The 19,538-nt window shown below is 45.1% G+C and overlaps 1 protein-coding gene across 9 annotated transcripts in view; it reads left to right on the forward strand.

The window, feature by feature from the left end:
• LOC149287177 (partitioning defective 3 homolog) overlaps positions 1–19,538 on the forward strand; it is a 238,965-nt gene that overhangs the window by 27,426 nt on the left and 192,001 nt on the right. For all 9 annotated transcript variants that reach the window (XM_089493130.1, XM_089493135.1, XM_089493131.1 and 6 more), the window contains exon 2: positions 1,758–1,859. In XM_089493130.1, the coding sequence (XP_089349256.1) occupies positions 1,758–1,859 (102 nt within the window). The remainder of the gene's footprint in view (positions 1–1,757; positions 1,860–19,538) is intronic.

The following is a 19,538-nucleotide window of genomic DNA, read 5'->3' on the forward strand; positions in this document are numbered from 1 at the left end:
GGCGTGTTTGGAGCCTGGAGAAGTAACTTTGTTTATTTACCGAATCGGAGAAAAATTGCCTATTTTCATTCCACATCTGGATTGGGAGAACGCGCCGTTTAGCGAGTCTATCATTCCTGTTCGTACTGCGTCTGCGTTTTCAGTCGTGTAAAAACGTGTTCTCCGATCTACGAGGTTTTATAGCGGAGGACGTGTGCGAACCTGCGACGGGGAAATGGATTGCCTTGAAATGTGTCCTTGGGAAGGACCTGCTGATACCGCCGAGAAACGGGTGGCTCGTCATTGTGTAAACACCCCGGTAAAACTTATCCTTCGGAAAAGGAAAGCGTGTTACTATCTGCTATGGGAACATGTCGATAAATAAAGTGAGCGTGTATTCTACAGATTGTTACAGTATGATCTGGCCTGTGTGGCCCTAAAATATGGGGGTCCGCACCCATTAGCGTTCTGCTGTCTCTGCTCCCGTTAGTGCGCTTTGCTTCATGGCCACAAACTTGTTTCCTCACCCCGTGACGGGCCTGTTCTGTTGGGCAAAATGTCAATACTAATAATAAAAAGCCTCAAACTTACGTTTTACCATTGGGGTAAGAATTGCAAGTTTTAAATGAATTTTACCCCTATTACTTGTATGCTGTGCCGAGGATATACGGGCTGTACTTGGAGGGACGTTCCGCGTAACGCAGAGATACTGTTAATGATTTGTAAATGTGAATTACAGAACGTATGCGCTATGTTTTTACTAATATTATAATATATACACAGGAATATATACCATATTAGCGCGGATATAGGCCGCACCCTAAAAGTTTGGTGCTTTTTTTAAAGAAAGTTTTGTAATAGATATGCTGCCACTCTGTCCCCCCCACCCCCGAGATGCTGCCACTGTGTCCCCCCCGAGATATTCTGCCACTCTGTCGTCCCCCCCAAGATATTCTGCCACTGTCCTCCTCCCCCCCGAGATATGCTGCCACTCTGACTCCCCACGGGTTACCAGAGCAGACTCCCGGGTGTCTTGCGGGGCCGGCGGGGGACATCTACGCAATACGCGTATACGCTGAGTGCCGGCACCGGAAGTTGTAAACGCGTATTGCATAGATGTCCCCCGCCGGCCCCGCAAGACACCCGGGAGTCTGCTCTGGTAACCCGTGGGGAGTCAGAGTGGCAGCATATCTCGGGGGGGAGGAGGACAGTGGCAGAATATCTTGGGGGCAGAGGTAAAGCGCATCGTGCGGACGGTCACCGGCTGCGGCGATGCGGGTAAACAACCTCCACAGCCGGCACGTCTGCACGATGCGCTTTAACAATCTCCTGTGCCAGCACCCCCCCCGTGGGAAGTGCTGGCAGGGGAGGCTGTCTGAGCGTATCTGGGCGTAGGATGCGGGTTCCCTGCACCGCTGCGGGGGATCTGTATCCTAACCCCGCTGCCTGCCCGGCGCCCGGGACTGCATGTCCCGGGCGTCGGGCGCTAGACCCCGAATGTAGGCCGCACCCCCACTTTAAAGACTTAAAGTGGGGGAAAAAAGTGCGGCCTATATTTGAGCCAATACGGTATGTAAACACGTATACATATGTATATCTCTTTCATGGTGCTAAAAGTCATTGTGTGTCTACTGTTAAAATAGGGTTAACACCGCCGCACGTCTAATCTGCCTCGCTACACTCGTGTGCAAATAGATAATAAATAATAATAAAATAAGTAAATTGCAACACAACACCTGTGTGTAATTGTTTAACTGTTTATTTTCCTTCTTCTCCAGGACCCCAATTACTGGATAAAGGTCCACCGTTTGGAGCACGGGGACGGAGGCATATTGGATCTAGATGATATTCTTTGTGATGTGGCCGACGACAAAGACAGAGTAAGTGCGAGATACGGAGTTCTTTTGTGCTCAAGCCCTCTCTCCTCGACGCAGATAATTGCTAGCGTTCTTAGTTTTCCAGGGAAGCTTTAGTTACACACAGAAGGATGCGAGCTCGGGGGACAGTCTCCATGGCCGCGTGTTACAGGCTCTGCGGACCCCTCGTGCTGTAGCCTTTTCTTCCTCCTTGGCGTAAGGATTAGTTGTAGGTCGTGGATCCAGTGAGAAATCTGATTTCCATTTTGGGGTCAAATAAGTTTTTCTCTTTTTGGTGTTCAACAGCGAGGTTGAACATGATGGGCTTTGTTTCAACCTACAATGTTGTTACTATGTAACTTCAATTGTTTTGTAATGTAACGAAAAAGAGGCCGTTTAGACCCCCTGCATTGCCCTTGGTTCACAGGAGTAACAATTATGTTAAGTATTTTTAGACGGCTTCTGTATTGGGGCTTTGCTTTGCTCAGAGATCTGGTTCTTCTGAACCCCGTCACAAACACATTCATAAAAATGGGGTTTGTGTGGGGGCCGGGACATGTATTATCGTATTATCTGTTCCCATGTGGCCCCCGTATAATGAACACCGCAAAACGGCCCAACCTCTGCCGGTGGAAAGCTTGTGACGGACGTTCTGCATAGTACTGTGTGAAGAATTTACCGGCCTCTGTCTTTACGTTGTATCTATGGATGTGTGCTGACATACGTCGGTGTTTTGTGATGTTTTAAGTGTCCGGTTCCCAAACCAGTAGCGGTACCCGGCCCTCCGCATTAGGGAGGTCGAAAGCCCTGCGGCCGATCATCCCGTGTGCGACCGCTATTGGCTTCATACCAGACATACTTGCCGTTGAGCTGTTATATTCCACACCATAGAGGCGGCTTAAATATTATATTACCGGATTATTGTATATGTTCCAGGCCCCGTCGGGGAAGGCTTCCCGTGTCTTTACTACATACTGTGAAACATTACCCCGCTTCTCACTGATCTTCACACATTCCCCTACTGACTGCCCCAGTGTCTGCCTGCTGGCGTGTTCTAGAGTCTTAGCATGACAGCTGCTGCCGGTGCCATGTGTTCCGAATGGCGTTCCTTTTAGTTGAGGCGTCAGTCCTCCCATTCCTAATGGGGAATCTTGTAAGGTTGTTGCATTCTAGTTTTACTTGGGCTTGGCATCCGGTTATCATCTCTAGATGATGGGTGGCCGCTTGGCTCTGTCTTTTCATCTACCTGCTATACCCTCCACCCCCTCCAGTTTGCATTGTGTTACATAATTAATCTGCCCTCCTCTCCAATCTTTTACGAATCTCTCCGTAAGTACGGAAGCCGTTGCGCATGGTTCCAAATAATCCTCGGCATCCTCTGCCTTCTACATCTATGTAAACCTCAAAATCCATCTCCTTTCCCTGAAGAGAGAGGCTGCCGTCTGCCAGCTTGGCACCTCTCTGCCGAGTTCCCTCTTCACAAAGAAACCTCATCCAGGCAATTAAGCTTCTTGACAGAGCAAAGTACAAAAATCTCCCTTTATACAGCATCCCGCAAGACTTGAAATGCTTGTTTTTATAAGGCATGAAAGGCCCTTTCCACTTGCTATTGATGAACGCGCTATTGATTCGTATCGTTGGCGGCTTTCGTATCGTTGGCGGCTTTCGTATCGTTGGCGGCTTTCGTATCGTTGGCGGCTTTCGTATCGTTGTTTTATACTTCTGTTGCGTAATGTGTGTTTTGAGAGTCATTTATAGCTCTTGTTGATGAATTAGTAGACGGGCAAATTATTTTAATTAGCATGATTTGACCCCTTTTAATAACGGCTATATATATTTATAATGACTACCTGGTGGGTAGTTTTATTGTTACATTGTGTAATTGTCTAACCTTACGGCATACCTTATTTAAATGTAAATTTATGTGTAAAAGTGTCCAAAGTACTCAAGTTCCCATAAGTCCGACTGACTTCTTAGGGTTAATCGCCACCGTGATGTGCTTTAGTAATGTGGTGGTTGAAAGCAGTTTCCGCAGCTCTACATGGACGCTTAAACCATCCAGATGTAAATTGTTAATGTCTTCTTTAAATACACGCTTACACTCTCTGTCACTGAAAATAAAAGGGGTTTATTTTAAATACATGGTGTGTTTAGAAAGTGTCCGTATTTATAGAAAGTCTTTCCAGCGTGTGATTAGCGCTGCGCGTCTGTCCAAGAATAGGCCGTGGTTATAGTTATACGAGCCGTGCCCCCCCCCCCGGTGAAAGTATAAATGGTGGCCAGGAAAGTGACTGAGGGAGACCGAGGAGGAGCTGCTGGCTAGACCTGGGTTTCCAAGCTCATGGCTTCTGTATAATATCTTTTAATTTAAATATCACCAGCAATTTCCGCAGCACTCATAACACTGGCCCCCCTGTATGCTGCCCCAGAGGGGGGCAATTATTTGAAGTTGTTTTTCAGCTTTATCATACTGTGTTCGCATCATAAGAGCGGTTACCTGTAATTCCCTCTCAGGCAGCGCCGATGCGTCACGCTTTCTCCCCGCATATCGCCTTTTTCTGATATAATCACTGATATAATCTCGCTGTTCAGGCCCGGAGCGACCTCATGGCGCGCTTTTGCTTGGTGCCATACGAGTAGAATTTGGGTAATGATAGTTCATGTTGATGAAGATATGTACGAAGATGTCTGCTTTTATTAGCGGGATGTGATTTTTCTTTTCCCGGTTTGGTTTTGGGCAGACTCTCGGCTGAGTGTGTTGACGGAATCATTAGACGCAGGACATTTTCCTGGCGCTTGCTATCGTCTATAAAGCATTTTTAGCGTAGTCCTTCATGTACTTGAAGCCACGAGACACTTAGCAGCAAATATGTTACCAAATCATTGTGAATTTTGCACATTTTATAGGTTTTCATCGGTATATAGGCTTCTCTTGGGTTACCAGTTGCTGACGGATATACTTACTGGTCTGTAATTATAATAGACCATATACAGTTTTTTTTTGTGTGAAACGAGGCCTCTTTTGGATGAATTTGTTTAAAAAAAAAAAAAGGGAGGGAGACAAAGGAGCGGTGTTAGAATATTTGGGATACATACTCTGGCGGGGGTGGGCTGCTATAAAGTGCGTATTGTGTTGGTTTTTACTACATTTTGATGGTTTGGCTTATACTTGGCATGAACTTGGTCTGTGTTGTGAAATTAGTACTAGTGTGTTTCTTGAGGAGCCGCTGTCTGTCCCATCAGAGCTGCGTACGAAAGCTGCTGAAGTCATCGTGTGTAGTATGTGCGTTCCTGCCTTTTGCCGAGGGTACGACCGGCTTCTTATATAGTAAATATTCGTTATTATCGGGACTGTCCAGGTTTGATATTTTGGGAGCCGGTCTGCCCAGCGGGGAATAGACGCTTGGAGTCCCGCCGTGGTCCTTGCGCGCCCTCTAGTGGACGCCTGCTGGTATGATTCATGTAAATCCCACAGTTGCTCATCTTCATTGGATTATTCTGTATATTACAATGAAGCTCTGTTATAGTTTCCAATGTACGTTTTATCTTATGTAACTTGTCTTAATTTCCTAGATAGGCCACATAAGGAAGACTTTATTGTTTTGCCGTCCTACAAGCAATCGCATCTCTCATGAGACTATAAATATCCCTTTTAAATACCCGGCTCCCTAATTTAACCAGTGCAGCTAAACTCTTTTACATTATTCCAGGGCCTGGACTTTAACATGTTTGTCCCATTTATATTCTTATTTATTTTTTCCCTCCAATGTTGTTCTTGTCCATTGGGCTTTGGTTTTGGAAGGATTAAGAATAAACTTCTAGAAACAGTTCTCTGTAAGGTCCTGTTACAAGAGACCTGGCCAGGAAATGTTTACTTTGTGTTCTGCTTGCGGAACGACTGTCTTTGTCGTACCGTTAATCTTCCCTTGGATACGGCCTCCCAGGGCTCCTCTCCGGCCCCCGTGTTCTCGGTTGCGGTCTCTTGTGACAGCACTCTCTCATTCTAGCGGTGCATAGACTTTAAAGCGTATCATTCCTTTGCAATAGGCTGAACGTATTCATTCGCTGCCATCTAGTGGCGCATCTGTGCGTTTCATCAGGCTCGGCGTGATACATGCTTCTTGGCTAAATATTTATTTTGAAAGCATTAGCGTGTGCTGTGGTGCTGTGTAATTAAATAGGGTCAATACATAGTGGGATAGAATAGAAGATAATTGAGATCAAATGAGTGTATGTCTCGTGATTGGTGGAGCGGAGCAGATATTTTGGTGATCTAAACAGAAAATCGTTCTCTGAAAATCTCTTGCTGTCTGCACAGATGTAGTACGCAGGTGGCTGAGACTCCCAGTATTCCCTCATCTGTCGCCCTGTTGTGCGTGTGCTCATACATTGTGCCTACAGGTGCGGAGGTTACAAATTCAATGTAGTAATTATGTGTTTGTTTTTTTGTGCCATCCTATTGTCATATTTTGCTTGACTATAATATCTGTAGACTGAGGGGTGTATTAATAAAACTTGGAGATAACTATGCATTGTGAAGGGCCAACCCCAGTGAGGCTTCTCTTTCAAGAAGGGCTGACCCGACCCTGTATAATGTATAGTTAAATCGGTGCCAACGTGTTCAGGACTCTCCCCGTATTACACGCCTCGCAGGGACTGGCCCTTCATTACGCAAAGAATCGTTCTGGTGACAGTCATAGCAAATCGCATCATATTACAGGTGAATGTCTCGTTATTTAAATGCCCGTTCGCCGTACGGTCATCGCGTGGATCCGGCTCCGCATCACCGAGCGCTCTGCAGATGAACAGGATTAATATGAAGCGGCTGCTGGAATATAATTATCATCGTAGCGACCCATTACGCCTCAGATTTGGACACAAACCAACAAAAGATTCTTTTTGGTTCCAAAAGCCTTTCCCGTCAGCTCCGTGACAGAATAATTCCACGAGGAATATAAATGACCCGTCTTTCCGGGTCTCCCCCGGGTGGCGTAACGGCCTCCGGACTCGTGTTCTTGGCCTTACGTTGGATTTTCCATCCCTTAGCTGGTTGAATAAACGTTTCCTCGTTGTAAGGAGCGTTCGTATTCTAATCAGAACTATTATTGAAACCGAGAAGCAGCCGCGGTGGCTGTTGCTGTCTTCCTGTTAGAAATGATGGCAAATGTTGTTTTTGGGCGCTGATAAACATAGAAATAAATTAACTACAGGTAATGACCTCTCGGACTATTTGCTCTGCCCGTGTTAATCATTCCTTGGTCCTGTCTGAGATTCAGAAGCCGGATGCCAATCCAATGCATCTAGAAATTCGTGCCACTGCGGACATGCGCTGATCGTGAAATGTTTGCTGCACACTCTGTGGTTGGAAGTTAATTTTTACTGCAGTTCTGAAATTATCAGGGAAAAGCCATATTCAGTTACAGATAGCGCTGTAAGATTGGGATCGGAGCATTCATCCCTCAGGAATTTGAGGACCAGTCGCCCCCCCGAGGAGCCCCGAGGAGCAGGAGTGCTGGGCCATAGTGGGGAGATTGATGAATTCACATTGGGGGTGAAAAAAGTTGACACGAATCATTAACGTTACCTGATCGTAGAAATGTACAGCGCCGTGCATTTGGGTTTTGGCATTCTCACTTTAACTGGAAGTCACAGGTATCTGTGACCGTTTGTGCGTAGGCCTGGCATTCAAAGAGTTAAACTACCCTACACTCTAAATCCTTTTTCTTTTTTTGGGTGAAGAAAGACCCCCCCCCCCCACACACTCATAATATATGATATATTCATAAATATATGGAATATTTCAGAAACTCTCCGTGGCCGTTTGTATGAGGAGTCGTGCGGCGTAGTGACCGCTCTGTGCGCTCTCGCAGTACGCCGTACACTCAGACAGGCTGCCACAATACCGACAGCTTGGCTCTTCTGCCTGCTGCACCCAACAGATTTCCGCTCGTCTCGCGCATGCCGGAGATCTTTCCCGGTTCTCGGCTTGTGCGTAATTAATGAGAATAACGAGGCGAGCAGAATTCTGCTGTTTCGCCACTAGGGGGAGAAGTACATTTGCATTCTTTTTTTATCACCTGCCATGCTTGCGTTGGGAAATTCTTCATTCATTGCCGCGTAAACACGTGCACGCCCGACTACAGACATGTAAATGTACACTTTTAGTAAAACGACAATCGAAGTGAGTTTAATGAACTACATACATTCGCTCTGTGTCATTGCTGGGTTTTGTGCAAAACAATGTACATTTTAAATGAAAGTCTGCTGCAATGGCTGGCATTCAAAGCGTTAAAGTTCCTTACGTTCTAAATACCGTTTCTTGGACCCCCCGCAGCGGGAACGGCAGCCGTCTGGTATTAAGTTTGTAAAGAGAGGACCTAGTTGTATTGGCGTGCCCCTGGATACAGGGTTTAGGACGGCCCAGAAATGGCCCCTTTAGACAGCAGGTCGTCATTCTTGGCACCGGCTGCCGAGTTGTGATTTTATGTGGCGGGCGCTCTCTGCTTCTACGTATCAATCACAGAACGGGAACGGTTCCTCCCCGCTCACGTTACCCGGTATTTTCTGCCAGCTTTTAATTAAACGCCGTTAATGGGCTAACGTCGCGTGAATCTATAATCCCATCCCCCGGCAACGATCCAGACGCGTCATTCATCACCTGAGAAAGGCCTGACAATCGGGGTCATGTGATAAACGACGCGTCGAGCGCGTGCCACGAAGCGGTAGTCACCGGTCATTTTTGGGCTGCAACGCTAAATATTTGGATTTTAATTTTAAAAATGTCGCGTTCACACCGATAGAGGGATTTTCTGTTTAATCTTCGTCAGTCGTTCTTAGATGTATCCCAGGCATGTCTGAATTCCGTATCTGTATCACCCTCTACCACTTCTGCTTGGGGTTCTGATGGCTCAGTATTTGGGGTTCAGTATTCTTTGAGGAATACTGATCTTTGCCCCCCCCCCTTAGTCTGCTGGGTGGCGGATCTCTCCTGCCCATGAGAACGTCTCTCCATCACGCATTGCCCGAGAAATACATCCAGCAAATACATTCAGTGAGCCCTCGTTCTTTCACTCTGCGTTCAGGGAGTATTACCCGGTGACGGACACCAATTCACCGCCGGCTGTAAATCCTCCGTCTCTCTCTCTGGGGAGAAGCGCCGAGGACGCCGGTAATTCACGCCGCGGAAGCGCAATATATTTCAGATGGCATTTCTGGGAAAGGACGTAAAATGGCAAGCGGCTTTTATATACGGCTTTGAGTGGTAACGTGAGAGGTGTTACGGCGAATAATCCCCGTAAATGACTCGGTTATAATGCAGTTTGATGTCATCCAAGCTCTTTTTAAGTATGAAGCCGAGGCGTATGAAAATATTTAGATTTGGGAAGCCGCAGACGGATGCCGTTGGCGTTAACAGCCTCTGTGAAGTGTTTAGAAAGCGTTGGTTTTCGGAGCGTTACGTGGTGTTGATGGCTCCCCCCGGGGGGGTCCGGCTGGGAATTAGTATCTGAAGCCTGGGGGGGGGGTCCGGTGCTTGATTTGTACCCCCTCGGCAGGCTTGTTAAATAAATAGAAGTTGTTACAAGTTTCCAGGCACATTAAACTCCGACTCAGCCGGACCCCACACTGCGGAACGCCGCAGAAATCCCCCTACTAAAGGAGTCGATCCGGGAGCCGGCCAAAAATATCCAACAGATGGGTTATTTCTTTTTCATGATTTTATTTTCATAAATGTAACGTTTCCGTTGTATCTCATGTTTCCCATCTGTCTTCGAAGGTGATGCTTCCCCATTGTATATCCCCCTAATTAATAATTTAGACACACGTGCCATTCTAAAGAGACTTGAATATCTCACAAAATATACGAGGAAAACGTTTTTAATATTGACCAATAAATTAAATATTTGGCAAATATTAATGATCCTTTAATAAAGAGTCGATAAGTTAGTGAAAACATGAATCCAGTTAATAAGATGATAAATTAATTTATTACATCATTGTAACGGCTAGATTGAGACTAGGAAGGACGCATCGGGTGGTTGTGAATGCCTGCCCGCAAAGCTTGTGCTCCGGTGTGCATGCGCAGAGGGGGTTTATTTATTTTATTCAGCCTGAGAAATAAAGTTGAGAAACATGACTTGTAATAATTGTCCATTTACATTGACTGAACCAATCTTCCTACGAAAATGTAAAGATTTCGGCTCTAGTTTTGTCGGACCCTTTCAATGGTATGGATTCTGCGGAAATTGCTGGCACTATATAATTAAATAATAATAAAAATAATATATATAGCATTTTCCCCACAAAGATTGTGTAGACGGTCTCTCCGACGCGGTCTGCACACTCAGGGGCCGGGGGGGGGGGGTGGCGGCGAGTAAACGGTGAAATGGTGAATGTTATCCTAATGGAGTGACCCTGCCACTTCATTTATCTGCGCGGCGCTGATCGTTTCCGTTGGTTTATCCAGAAAAAAACCCTCCATTCTGTGTGCGCAAAGTCTCATTACTGGGAAGGCAAGCAGCTGGCGCGTTCCGCCGCGTGTTTCATTAGCGCACATAAAGGTCCAATCACATCTCCATTTGCTCTAACTGCATGTTATAAGAGCTCATTCACATACCATAAAGTAACATTTTCTCTGCAGCGAGTTATTAGATTACCATTTAGCATCTGATAGATGTTTCATTATCTTATTATATGATATCATTCACTTAAGCGTCATTTTACTGCGTAAGCAAATCGAGCACAAAAATGTAGCTTTAAGGCTCCGGTTACTGTCTTGATTAATGATTATTTGTTACGAAGCGGCTTGTTGAGAGCGTGGCAGAGAGTGGGATGTGCGCGCGGTCGTTGTGTTGCTGCAGATAGCCTAATCATTTTTATTAAAAAGGGGTTAATGGTTTTATTTAACATTGTCTGCCCCTCCATGCCACCCTAGTCCCAGCGGGCTGACAAACGAAGGGGCAGTTATACATTTCCAATTGATATATCCATGTTGACTTTCCCAGTTGGGAATGAGAACCAGAACGGGATATCCTTAAACAATTAATTAAAACATTTGATCCTCGTGTTTTGGGTATAGTTTTGTGTTTTGTGTCAAAACCCGTTCCCAACGTAGGTTCCATCGGAGGAGCACGCGGTGAGTTCGTTCCGGGATGTCGCCAAATATATATACCGCAGATAAAAAGCTCAAGGCTTTATTAAGACTAATTTATTACGGTTCATGCATCGCACCTCGCACATATTGGATTTTTTAAGGATATTTTATAAAGGGTGAAAGCTGTACGGCGAGAGGAAATATGCCGCTGTCATAGGCAGCAAAATTAGATTGTAAACAAATTGATGTAGAGAGATGGGAAAGGAGATATTCCGTCCACAACGAAAGGCGACGCCGTGTTGGGGAATATACTCCGTACGCTGAATTCATGTTTGTCCTGATGAAATTCAGTTCATTTAGGCATAGACATATAATATATATATAACTATGTGTTTTTCTCATATATACACTACTGTTAAAAAGTTTGTGGTCACTTAGCTGTTTTTATGGAAAACAAGGACATTTCTAGCTGTAACATAATTTTAAAAGGTTTTCTAACGATCGATTAGCCTTTTAAACTTAAATTTGGATCAGCAAACACAACGTGCCATTGGAACGCAGGAGTGATGAGAGTGATAAAGGGCCATTGGAACACAGGAGTGATGGGAGTGATAAAGGGCCATTGGAACACAGGAGTGATGGGAGTGATAAAGGGCCTCTGTACGCCTATGAAGATATTCCATTTAAAAATCAAACGTTTCCAACTACAATAGTCATTAACATCATTAACCCCGCTGGATTTCTGATCAGTTTCATGTTATTTTAATGGCCAAAATGTTCTTTTCTTTCAATAAAAAGGAAATCATCAAATGACCCCAAACTTTTGAACGGTAGTGCATAGAAAATGTTCTGGGGTGTTATCGCTGCAGCAACCAGTGTTCCTGGCGATTTCCAAATCAATTTTTATACATGACCCCCAATGTTGTAAAAAGTCTGTCTCTATCGTAGTGACCTGGTGATACCTTTCCAACACAGGGAAATGTGTAGTAGTGTAAGTTTTAGGGACCCCAGAGGTGTCTTTTTCAGATGGGACAGAGAAGTTTAGGACACAAAAGGGGTCGCCTTCAGCTTTAGGTTCCAACTTTTCCTGGACTGATATGGATGGATCTTCCTCTATCAGAGCAGAACAGAAAACTAAATGGGGATAATTCTCTATATGGATGAGTTATCCTGGTTCTTGTGGCAGGAGACCGTGTGCATTATTCAAACTGTCCACAAGAGGTCACTGTAGGGCTGTAAATTCATTTCTCCATATTACAAATTTATATATTTTTTTTCCTTGTTTTTCTTGCTGTGGAGATTGGGTGATTACAATAAATAAACTTAAACAGAACATTATTAAGTGCTTTCAAAGGTACTTTCTCCGTGTTTCTGTGAGTGTTGTAAATGTAACATTACTGATGTTGGTGAAAATCGGCTAATTCTCCGAAACCTTGATTTATCAATTAAATGCAATTTTTTGATTTAATGTAAGCTGAGTCATAAATAAGACTGTAAAAAAAATTTTGAAAATGCAAAGTAACAGATGTTTCTTTTCTCCAATTTGATTAATTTGCATCCTTCGCTGAATATAAAATCGCACTGATTGACTTGCTCAGATGATTTTACAGATTTGATAGACGTTAATCTGTAAATCGTCTTTCGAAGTCCAAGTAATCTGTTACTGTATTTCAAAACAGCAAAGTATGTATTTCATTGTTTGCAGGCTTTTTTTAAATCAATATTTATTGTCCTCTGAGTCCTCTTTGATTCGAACCTCTTTCATCCCTTACATTCAGTCCGGCCTCTCACACCTATAAACATCTGCCCATCCCTCTCCACAAAAACTCATTCATTCCCTGATTATTTCCCACCTTGACTATTGCCGCACTCTCTCCTTGGCAGTCTATGGGAAATGCTGCTAGGGGGCTTATCTTCCGTGCTCCTGGTTCCCTGCTCTGTGAAGCCCTCTTCTGGCTCCCTGTTAACTCGGTTAAATTTAAATGCCTTCTATAATACTTCTGCCCCTATAACAAAATACTCCCCTGCTCGATCCATACGTTCTTCCCGTGTGCCAAAGCTCTCCTCCTCTCATCGCCTCTTCCTTTTACGCCTACGAGACGTCCGTACCTCTGCAACTCCCTTCTACCAAACCACCGGCTTCTACGCTCCATATTCCAGAAAAACCTCAAACCCCACTACTTCAGAGGAGCATAAAATCTTTCCGGCTAGAACGTATGTCATTAATGCGACCCCCACATCCATCCATTGGTCTGCCTCCCCCCTTTCTCCATACCGTATGTTTCTCCTCACTACTTTTTATTCTCTAGATTGTAAGCTTGCCAGCCAGGCCCTCTTCCCCTGATGTGTTATGTTTGTCTTAGTCCTTAGTACTAGTTTTGTCGGACCCTTTGACTGTACGGACTGTAAGAGGCGCTGCGGCAATTGTTGGCGCGATGTAAATAAAAGTTAATAATTGACTCATAACAGTACAAGAATCACCTCGCCCTCAAGTGTAATAAATTCCAGTAACGTATGGATAATGTTTACCAAAATTCTTTCCCATGTCGACTTGGCATCCGAAAACAAAGAAAACGTTTGACATAGTTCAAGGAAGACAACTGCCCCCCCCCCCACAACGGACTCTTTATGCAATACCACCAACCGGCCCGGCGACTTCACCGTCTCTAAAAACGCTGTTCGTTGTAACTGAGTTAAAGCTCTTTTTTCTGCTTTAGCAGGATTACTAGTTCATGGTTTTTGTATTTGTGTATAATGTGCACCCGCTCCGTGCTTTTAATGATCGCATTGTACCGCGTTGTGAGGTGGCTGTGGCTGCAGCTTCCACAAGGCCGAGAGCGGTCTATTCACGAGAGAGAGTTTGTAGGAGAGTTGTGGTTTCAGCCCACCTGATGTTTTTGGGAGCTGTCCCTTCTGACAGCTGTCCCTTCAGTGAATAAATCTCACAGGTGTTCTGTATTATAAATCTCACAGGTGTTCTGTATTATAAATCTCACAGGTGTTCTGTATTATAAATCTCACAGGTGTTCTGTATTATAAATCTCACAGGTGTTCAGTATTATAAATCTCACAGGTGTTCAGTATTATAAAGCTGCTAGGTGTTACCGAGGTGTTCTGTATTATAAATCTCACAGGTGTTCAGTATTATAAAGCTGCTAGGTGTTACCGAGGTGTTCTGTATTATAAATCTCACAGGTGCTACCGAGGTGTTCTGTATGATAAAGCTGCTAGGTGTCACGCGGCGGTCCTTCTGTCGGTGAACTGATTTAGCAGGATCCTGTATCTGCAGTCGGAGCCCCCGGGCCCGGCGGGCCGCAGCGGACAGTAATGCCAGTAAGCCAGATGTGCTTGGGATACAGCCGATGAGAGAATATTTGCGCTTATTTTCATGCACAGTGTCCCAACTGAACAATGCTCTGCGGAATAGTCTTTGTAACGTGTTATTCTAAAGAGGCGACAGTCGTAAAGCCCGGCCGCGACATACAATGGCATACTGTTTCTTGTTTCCAAATACTTGGGCTTCCTCCCATTCTCCCTGGATCGGTTCCATCCCCATTTTCTGTAGAGGCACCCATCGCCAAAACAAATATTAAGCAGATTTAGTATACTTCTCATACTGAAGGGAAAAAGGAAGCTTAAATGCTTTATTGTGAAACTTGGGTCAGCAGCTCACCCAGTTATAGAAGCAGACAGTGAACTGGGAGAACTGGAGGTGCTGAGCTCACGCCTATGGGTTCTCACCATTGATACCGGGAGGGAGCAGGGAGCGCCCATTCACGTTGTCTGAACATTTGGTAAAAACCTAATTTGCTTGGAAAACATATAATTTACACGTCCTTATGCATGGGTACGTGATGTAAGGTGTATATATATTTTGAATCACTGCATTGACGGTGGTTGATTCGTAGAATATTTGGAATTTACCGATTTATGCTGTAACGGCAGACACACATATCACAGGTGATGACATCATATGTCTCGTAAATCCATGATAAACCCGTATACGTGTTTCTATATCGGATACACGGACAGGTAGCACACTTTAGCTCGTGGCCGACCCGTGTCTTTTTAGTGATTTTGTTAAAACGCAGGAAACGAAGGCCTCAGGAATCCTAGAAGTCGTTGGAAACGTGCCAGGAAAAGGAAGGAAAAAATGTAACGGTCACAGTAATTATGTGTTTGATCCTTTTTTTGCTCTCTCCTGTGTATTTAACGGCATAATTAACAATAGACACGGTGGGAATAACAATGTATAAAGGGCATGAGGTCATCGATGGTGTAAGGATCCTTTATTTCCTCCTGTTTTTTCCCTTTGCCGTTATAACGTTCAGTAGGCTGGAGGGTTATTGTGGTTTGCTCTGGACGTTAACCCCGCAGCTCTCCTTTCTCGGCCCGCGTTATTTCTAAATCTTACCCTCTAAGGAAGCTTCTTCGTTCTGAGCGAGCCGTGTTCTCAGAAAAAGAATTGGCTCCGTGTCATCGCGCGCTGAGAAGCCGTCGGCTGTGGTTTTAGACACCGAGTTTGGGTTCTCCCTCCTTGTAATTATTCTGTTACGACACTTTTTATTCATTTAGAAAAGAGGGTCACGACTTCAAGCCTTGAGGGCCACAAACCGGCCGGGACTTCCGTGAATCCTCACGCGAAAAAATTGTTGTTTAATTGAGATGCCCGTCTTTCAGCCGAATATCCAAATTCCGATGGCTTCGTAATAAGATGAAAGGATCATCCAAGAAGATGGTGACGATGCTTCCTGATGGGGGTTTATTCCCCCCCCTTAGTTATATGTTGTGTAATGGATGTATCGAGTGGGCTCTTTGGGCACACGAGGCTAGTTACTGGGCTTGCTTGCCAATTCATAAAGTCCAGGAGGTGACACCCCATCTCCAGAGGTCCTGTTATTCGCCACCCAAGCCTCGGGCAATTAGTGTGACTCTGCCAGGGAGACAACCCGCTAATAAATTACCCGTGTTAGGGCCACGCTAGGAGGCCACGTGTCAGTCCACCATGTTGGCCTTGCAGGAAGGTAGGGGCCAATGTAGAAGAAGGGGTGTCGGATATTTTAGAATACTGGTCCAGCCAATAGCCAAGAACAAAAAGGTTTAAAAAGAAAATAGAGGCAGCGACAGTCACTTAAATGCAGAATTATAGGAAAACCTGATTGTTTTTTTCCCCCGGACGACGATATTTATGTTAGGCCGTTAATGTTACTGTGCACCGGTAAGCGAGGAGCTCCCCAACGCCGAGAGACGCTCCGGCACCGGACAACCCGCATGTTATGTGCCGAGGTTCCTCGTGATTCCCGAGGTTCTCTCGCGGACGCAGCTTGCAGTTACTCTGCATCACTTTATAAAAATCCTCTTTTTACGGGCGGCTGGAAATCACGCGCTTTACACTTCTGGAAATCGCGGAAAATGAAATTAGCGCTCCAAGAAAAAAAATAAAGTTCCTCTTTGTTTCTTCAATCGCCTCTGATTAACGGACAGGACCGGATATGGCCGGCGATGATATTTAGTGAGCTTTTGGAACTTTATTGTTAAAAGCGAAGCGTTTCAAGTCTTGGCCGGGTTGATTGTTCCGAGACGAGGGCTCTTGACTTAACGACGCTCTGCGAGGCTCTTCGGTAATTTAGGTTTCCGTAAAACTAATGGACATTGCTGTGTAACTTTTTTCTTTTTTTCTACCGATGTGGAAACTTTTTTTCTCGTTCATTCTTGATATGTCACAATAATAGTCACAATAATAGTGATAATAATCATAAAAAAACGACATGGATATAATTCAGCGATATTTCAAATTTTGTACTTTTTTAACATTTTATTTTTTTACTCGTTTCCCCGCGGGTTCCGGCTTTCATACAGGTTCAGTGTTTTGTGCAGTTTTTGATGAAGTTGGAATTCTTATCTCCCCGGCACGGCTTTATAAACCTTTATCTTGCCCTCAGTTGTGCTCGGGCCACACGGATTTATTCTGTTGAATGGATTGGGACAAAATGACCGCGTTTAGGGTCTCCAAGCTTTTTTTTTTTTTTCTTGCAGAAGTTTTGGTAAATGTGTTACAGCGCGGTGCATGCGCGGCAGCATGTCGTGGCTGTTTTCAGTTATCTACACCTGTATTGAAAATAAAAGCGCGTGTTTTTTTGCGCAGGGTCTTTTTGTTCATTGCCGGGGGGGGGGGGGGGGGGTTGATGGTTTACAATCTGTGGCACGAGGCTGTTTCTGATTACCGGTTTGCGTCGTTCGTTATGCAGATTGTTGCACCCATGGTGTTTTTTTAGGTCATGATTTGGCAGCTTCAGTTACTTATGGACTACAAGTCCCATGATCCCCTGCAATGCTTTTGGGCAGATGCGTCTGATAAGAATTGTTTTCCCATACCTGGTGGGCCGGCTGCGTGTTAGATCGCATTGTGCTTGCGGTACATGTATGTTACACGGATATACCAAACATTATTGCAGAATTTTTTTAACCCTTCCTGTCCTCCTTTCCGTAGGCATGCCCTGTGCCGCCCCGTCGGAGTATATCTGTTGTTGCGCGGTGTGATCGGGTTTTGTTGGCAGGGGCCGGCGTGAAGCATATTATTGGTTTTCTATATTTAGAGATTCAGATATTGCTAACGCGTCTCGCAATCCAGGCTTTTACTATTTCAAATAACCTCTTTCCTATTCTTTTTTTATTTTTTTTTATTGCCCACTGAAATTATCTCCAAATCCATTCCTGTTCCCACCCCCCCCCCTTACGTCACACTTTCCAAGTTTTTAATGAGTTTTTATTACCCTTTTATGACTTGCTGCTTATTCCGAATCGTCGCCCCCCACTCCCCCCTTATTCCTGACCATCATTTAATTTTCTTTTTGGTCTGGCTGTAGCGAAGAGCGGCATAATGATTATTTTCAATCTGGAGAAACCAAGAGCAGGGATCCTTCTTTATCTGCATTCACCCACCTGCCGCCAGCCGTGGCAATTATAATGTGTAACGTGCAGCATATCGAATGCTTCATCTGTCCGAATGTCAGAAAAATATGTTTATAAACCTGGAATTTTAGAGACACAACATTTATTCTACTCTCTAGTATGCTAAGAAGGTGGTCGATAAGTGGAACAGCCTCCAAGCAGAAGTGGCAGAGGGTAATACAGTGAGGGTATTTAAACATACATGAGGCAGGCATATGACCGATGACTGGTTTAAGGTCAGTCTTTATATCGGGGAACGTTGGTCATGCTGTGTGGGTAGAATGGTTCTTATCTGCCATCAAATTCTATGTTTTTAAGCCACTAAGCATTAACAGATCTGCCATTTTTTTTTTTTTGTGGTTTCTATGGCAGCACCTATCACGGCCTGCCTCAGTGTCACATGACAACCAAGTGTTCTTCGCAAACTTATCAATGAAACAGACTTAGATATGTTGTTACGCTGGACTTGGTTACATATTCAGAGCTTAACAGGGTGTTCTAAGGGTTAATATATCTATAGATATATAATATTATAGAGATCAGGTGAAGTCAACCTGTTGGAACTACAGCTCCCATGAGGCATCACACTAGAAAAGATGGCAGTGGCTCTTGGCATCATGGGAGTTGTAGTTCCACCTGTTAGCTACATTACTCTCAATTAGGGCTGCAACTAACGATTATTTTAATAATCGATTAGTTGGCCGATAATTTTTTCGATTAATCGATTAATCGGATAAAAAAAAACAATATGCAAATTTTTTGTTTATTTAAAATAATTTAATGAACTGGATGTTAAAAAACAACTTAAAATTTACATTAACATTCTTATTTTGTTATGATGTAATAAAAAAACAATATTTTCAAAGTACAAAAACCCAAACACAATATTTATGAAACAAAATAACCCCAAACATTCTGAAAAGAGGTGGACTATTACTGTTCAAGAAACTTTGCACCCGGCACTTTGCACCCAGCCCTGGCACTTTGCACCCAGAACTTTGCACCCGGCACTTTGCACCCAGCACTTTGCCCCAGCCCTGGCACTTTGCACCCAGAAGTTTGCACCCAGCCCTGGCACTTTGCACCCAGAACTTTGCACCCAGCCCTGGCACTTTGCACCCAGCCCTGGCACTTTGCACCCGGCACTTTGCACCCGGCACTTTGCACCCAGACCTGGCACTTTGCACCCAGCACTTTGCACCCAGCCCTGGCACTTTGCACCCAGAACTTTGCACCCAGCCCTGGCACTTTGCACCCAGCCCTGGCACTTTGCACCCAGCCCTGGCACTTTGCACCCAGCCCTGGCACTTTGCACCCAGCCCTGGCACTTTTCACCCAGCCCTGGCACTTTGCACCCAGCCCTGGCACTTTGCACCCAGCCCTGGCACTTTGCACCCAGCACCCAGTCTCCAACTCTGCCCTGCACCCAGCCCTGCCCCCACATTCTGCCCTGCCCCCACACTCACACCCTGCACCCACTCTGCTCTGCACCCACACTCACACCCTGCACCCACTCTGCTCTGCACCCACACTCACACTCTGCTCTGCACCCACACTCACACTCTGCCCTGCACCCAGTCTCCAACTCTGCCCTGCACCCCCACCCCCACTCTGCCCTGCACCCAGTCTCCTGCCCTGCCCCCACACTCACACCCTGCCCT

Source organism: Sceloporus occidentalis, unplaced genomic scaffold, assembly GCF_023333645.1.
Source record: "Sceloporus occidentalis isolate IW3139 unplaced genomic scaffold, rSceOcc1.0.p SCAF_63, whole genome shotgun sequence".
In the NCBI taxonomy this organism is placed as follows: domain Eukaryota; kingdom Metazoa; phylum Chordata; class Lepidosauria; order Squamata; family Phrynosomatidae; genus Sceloporus; species Sceloporus occidentalis.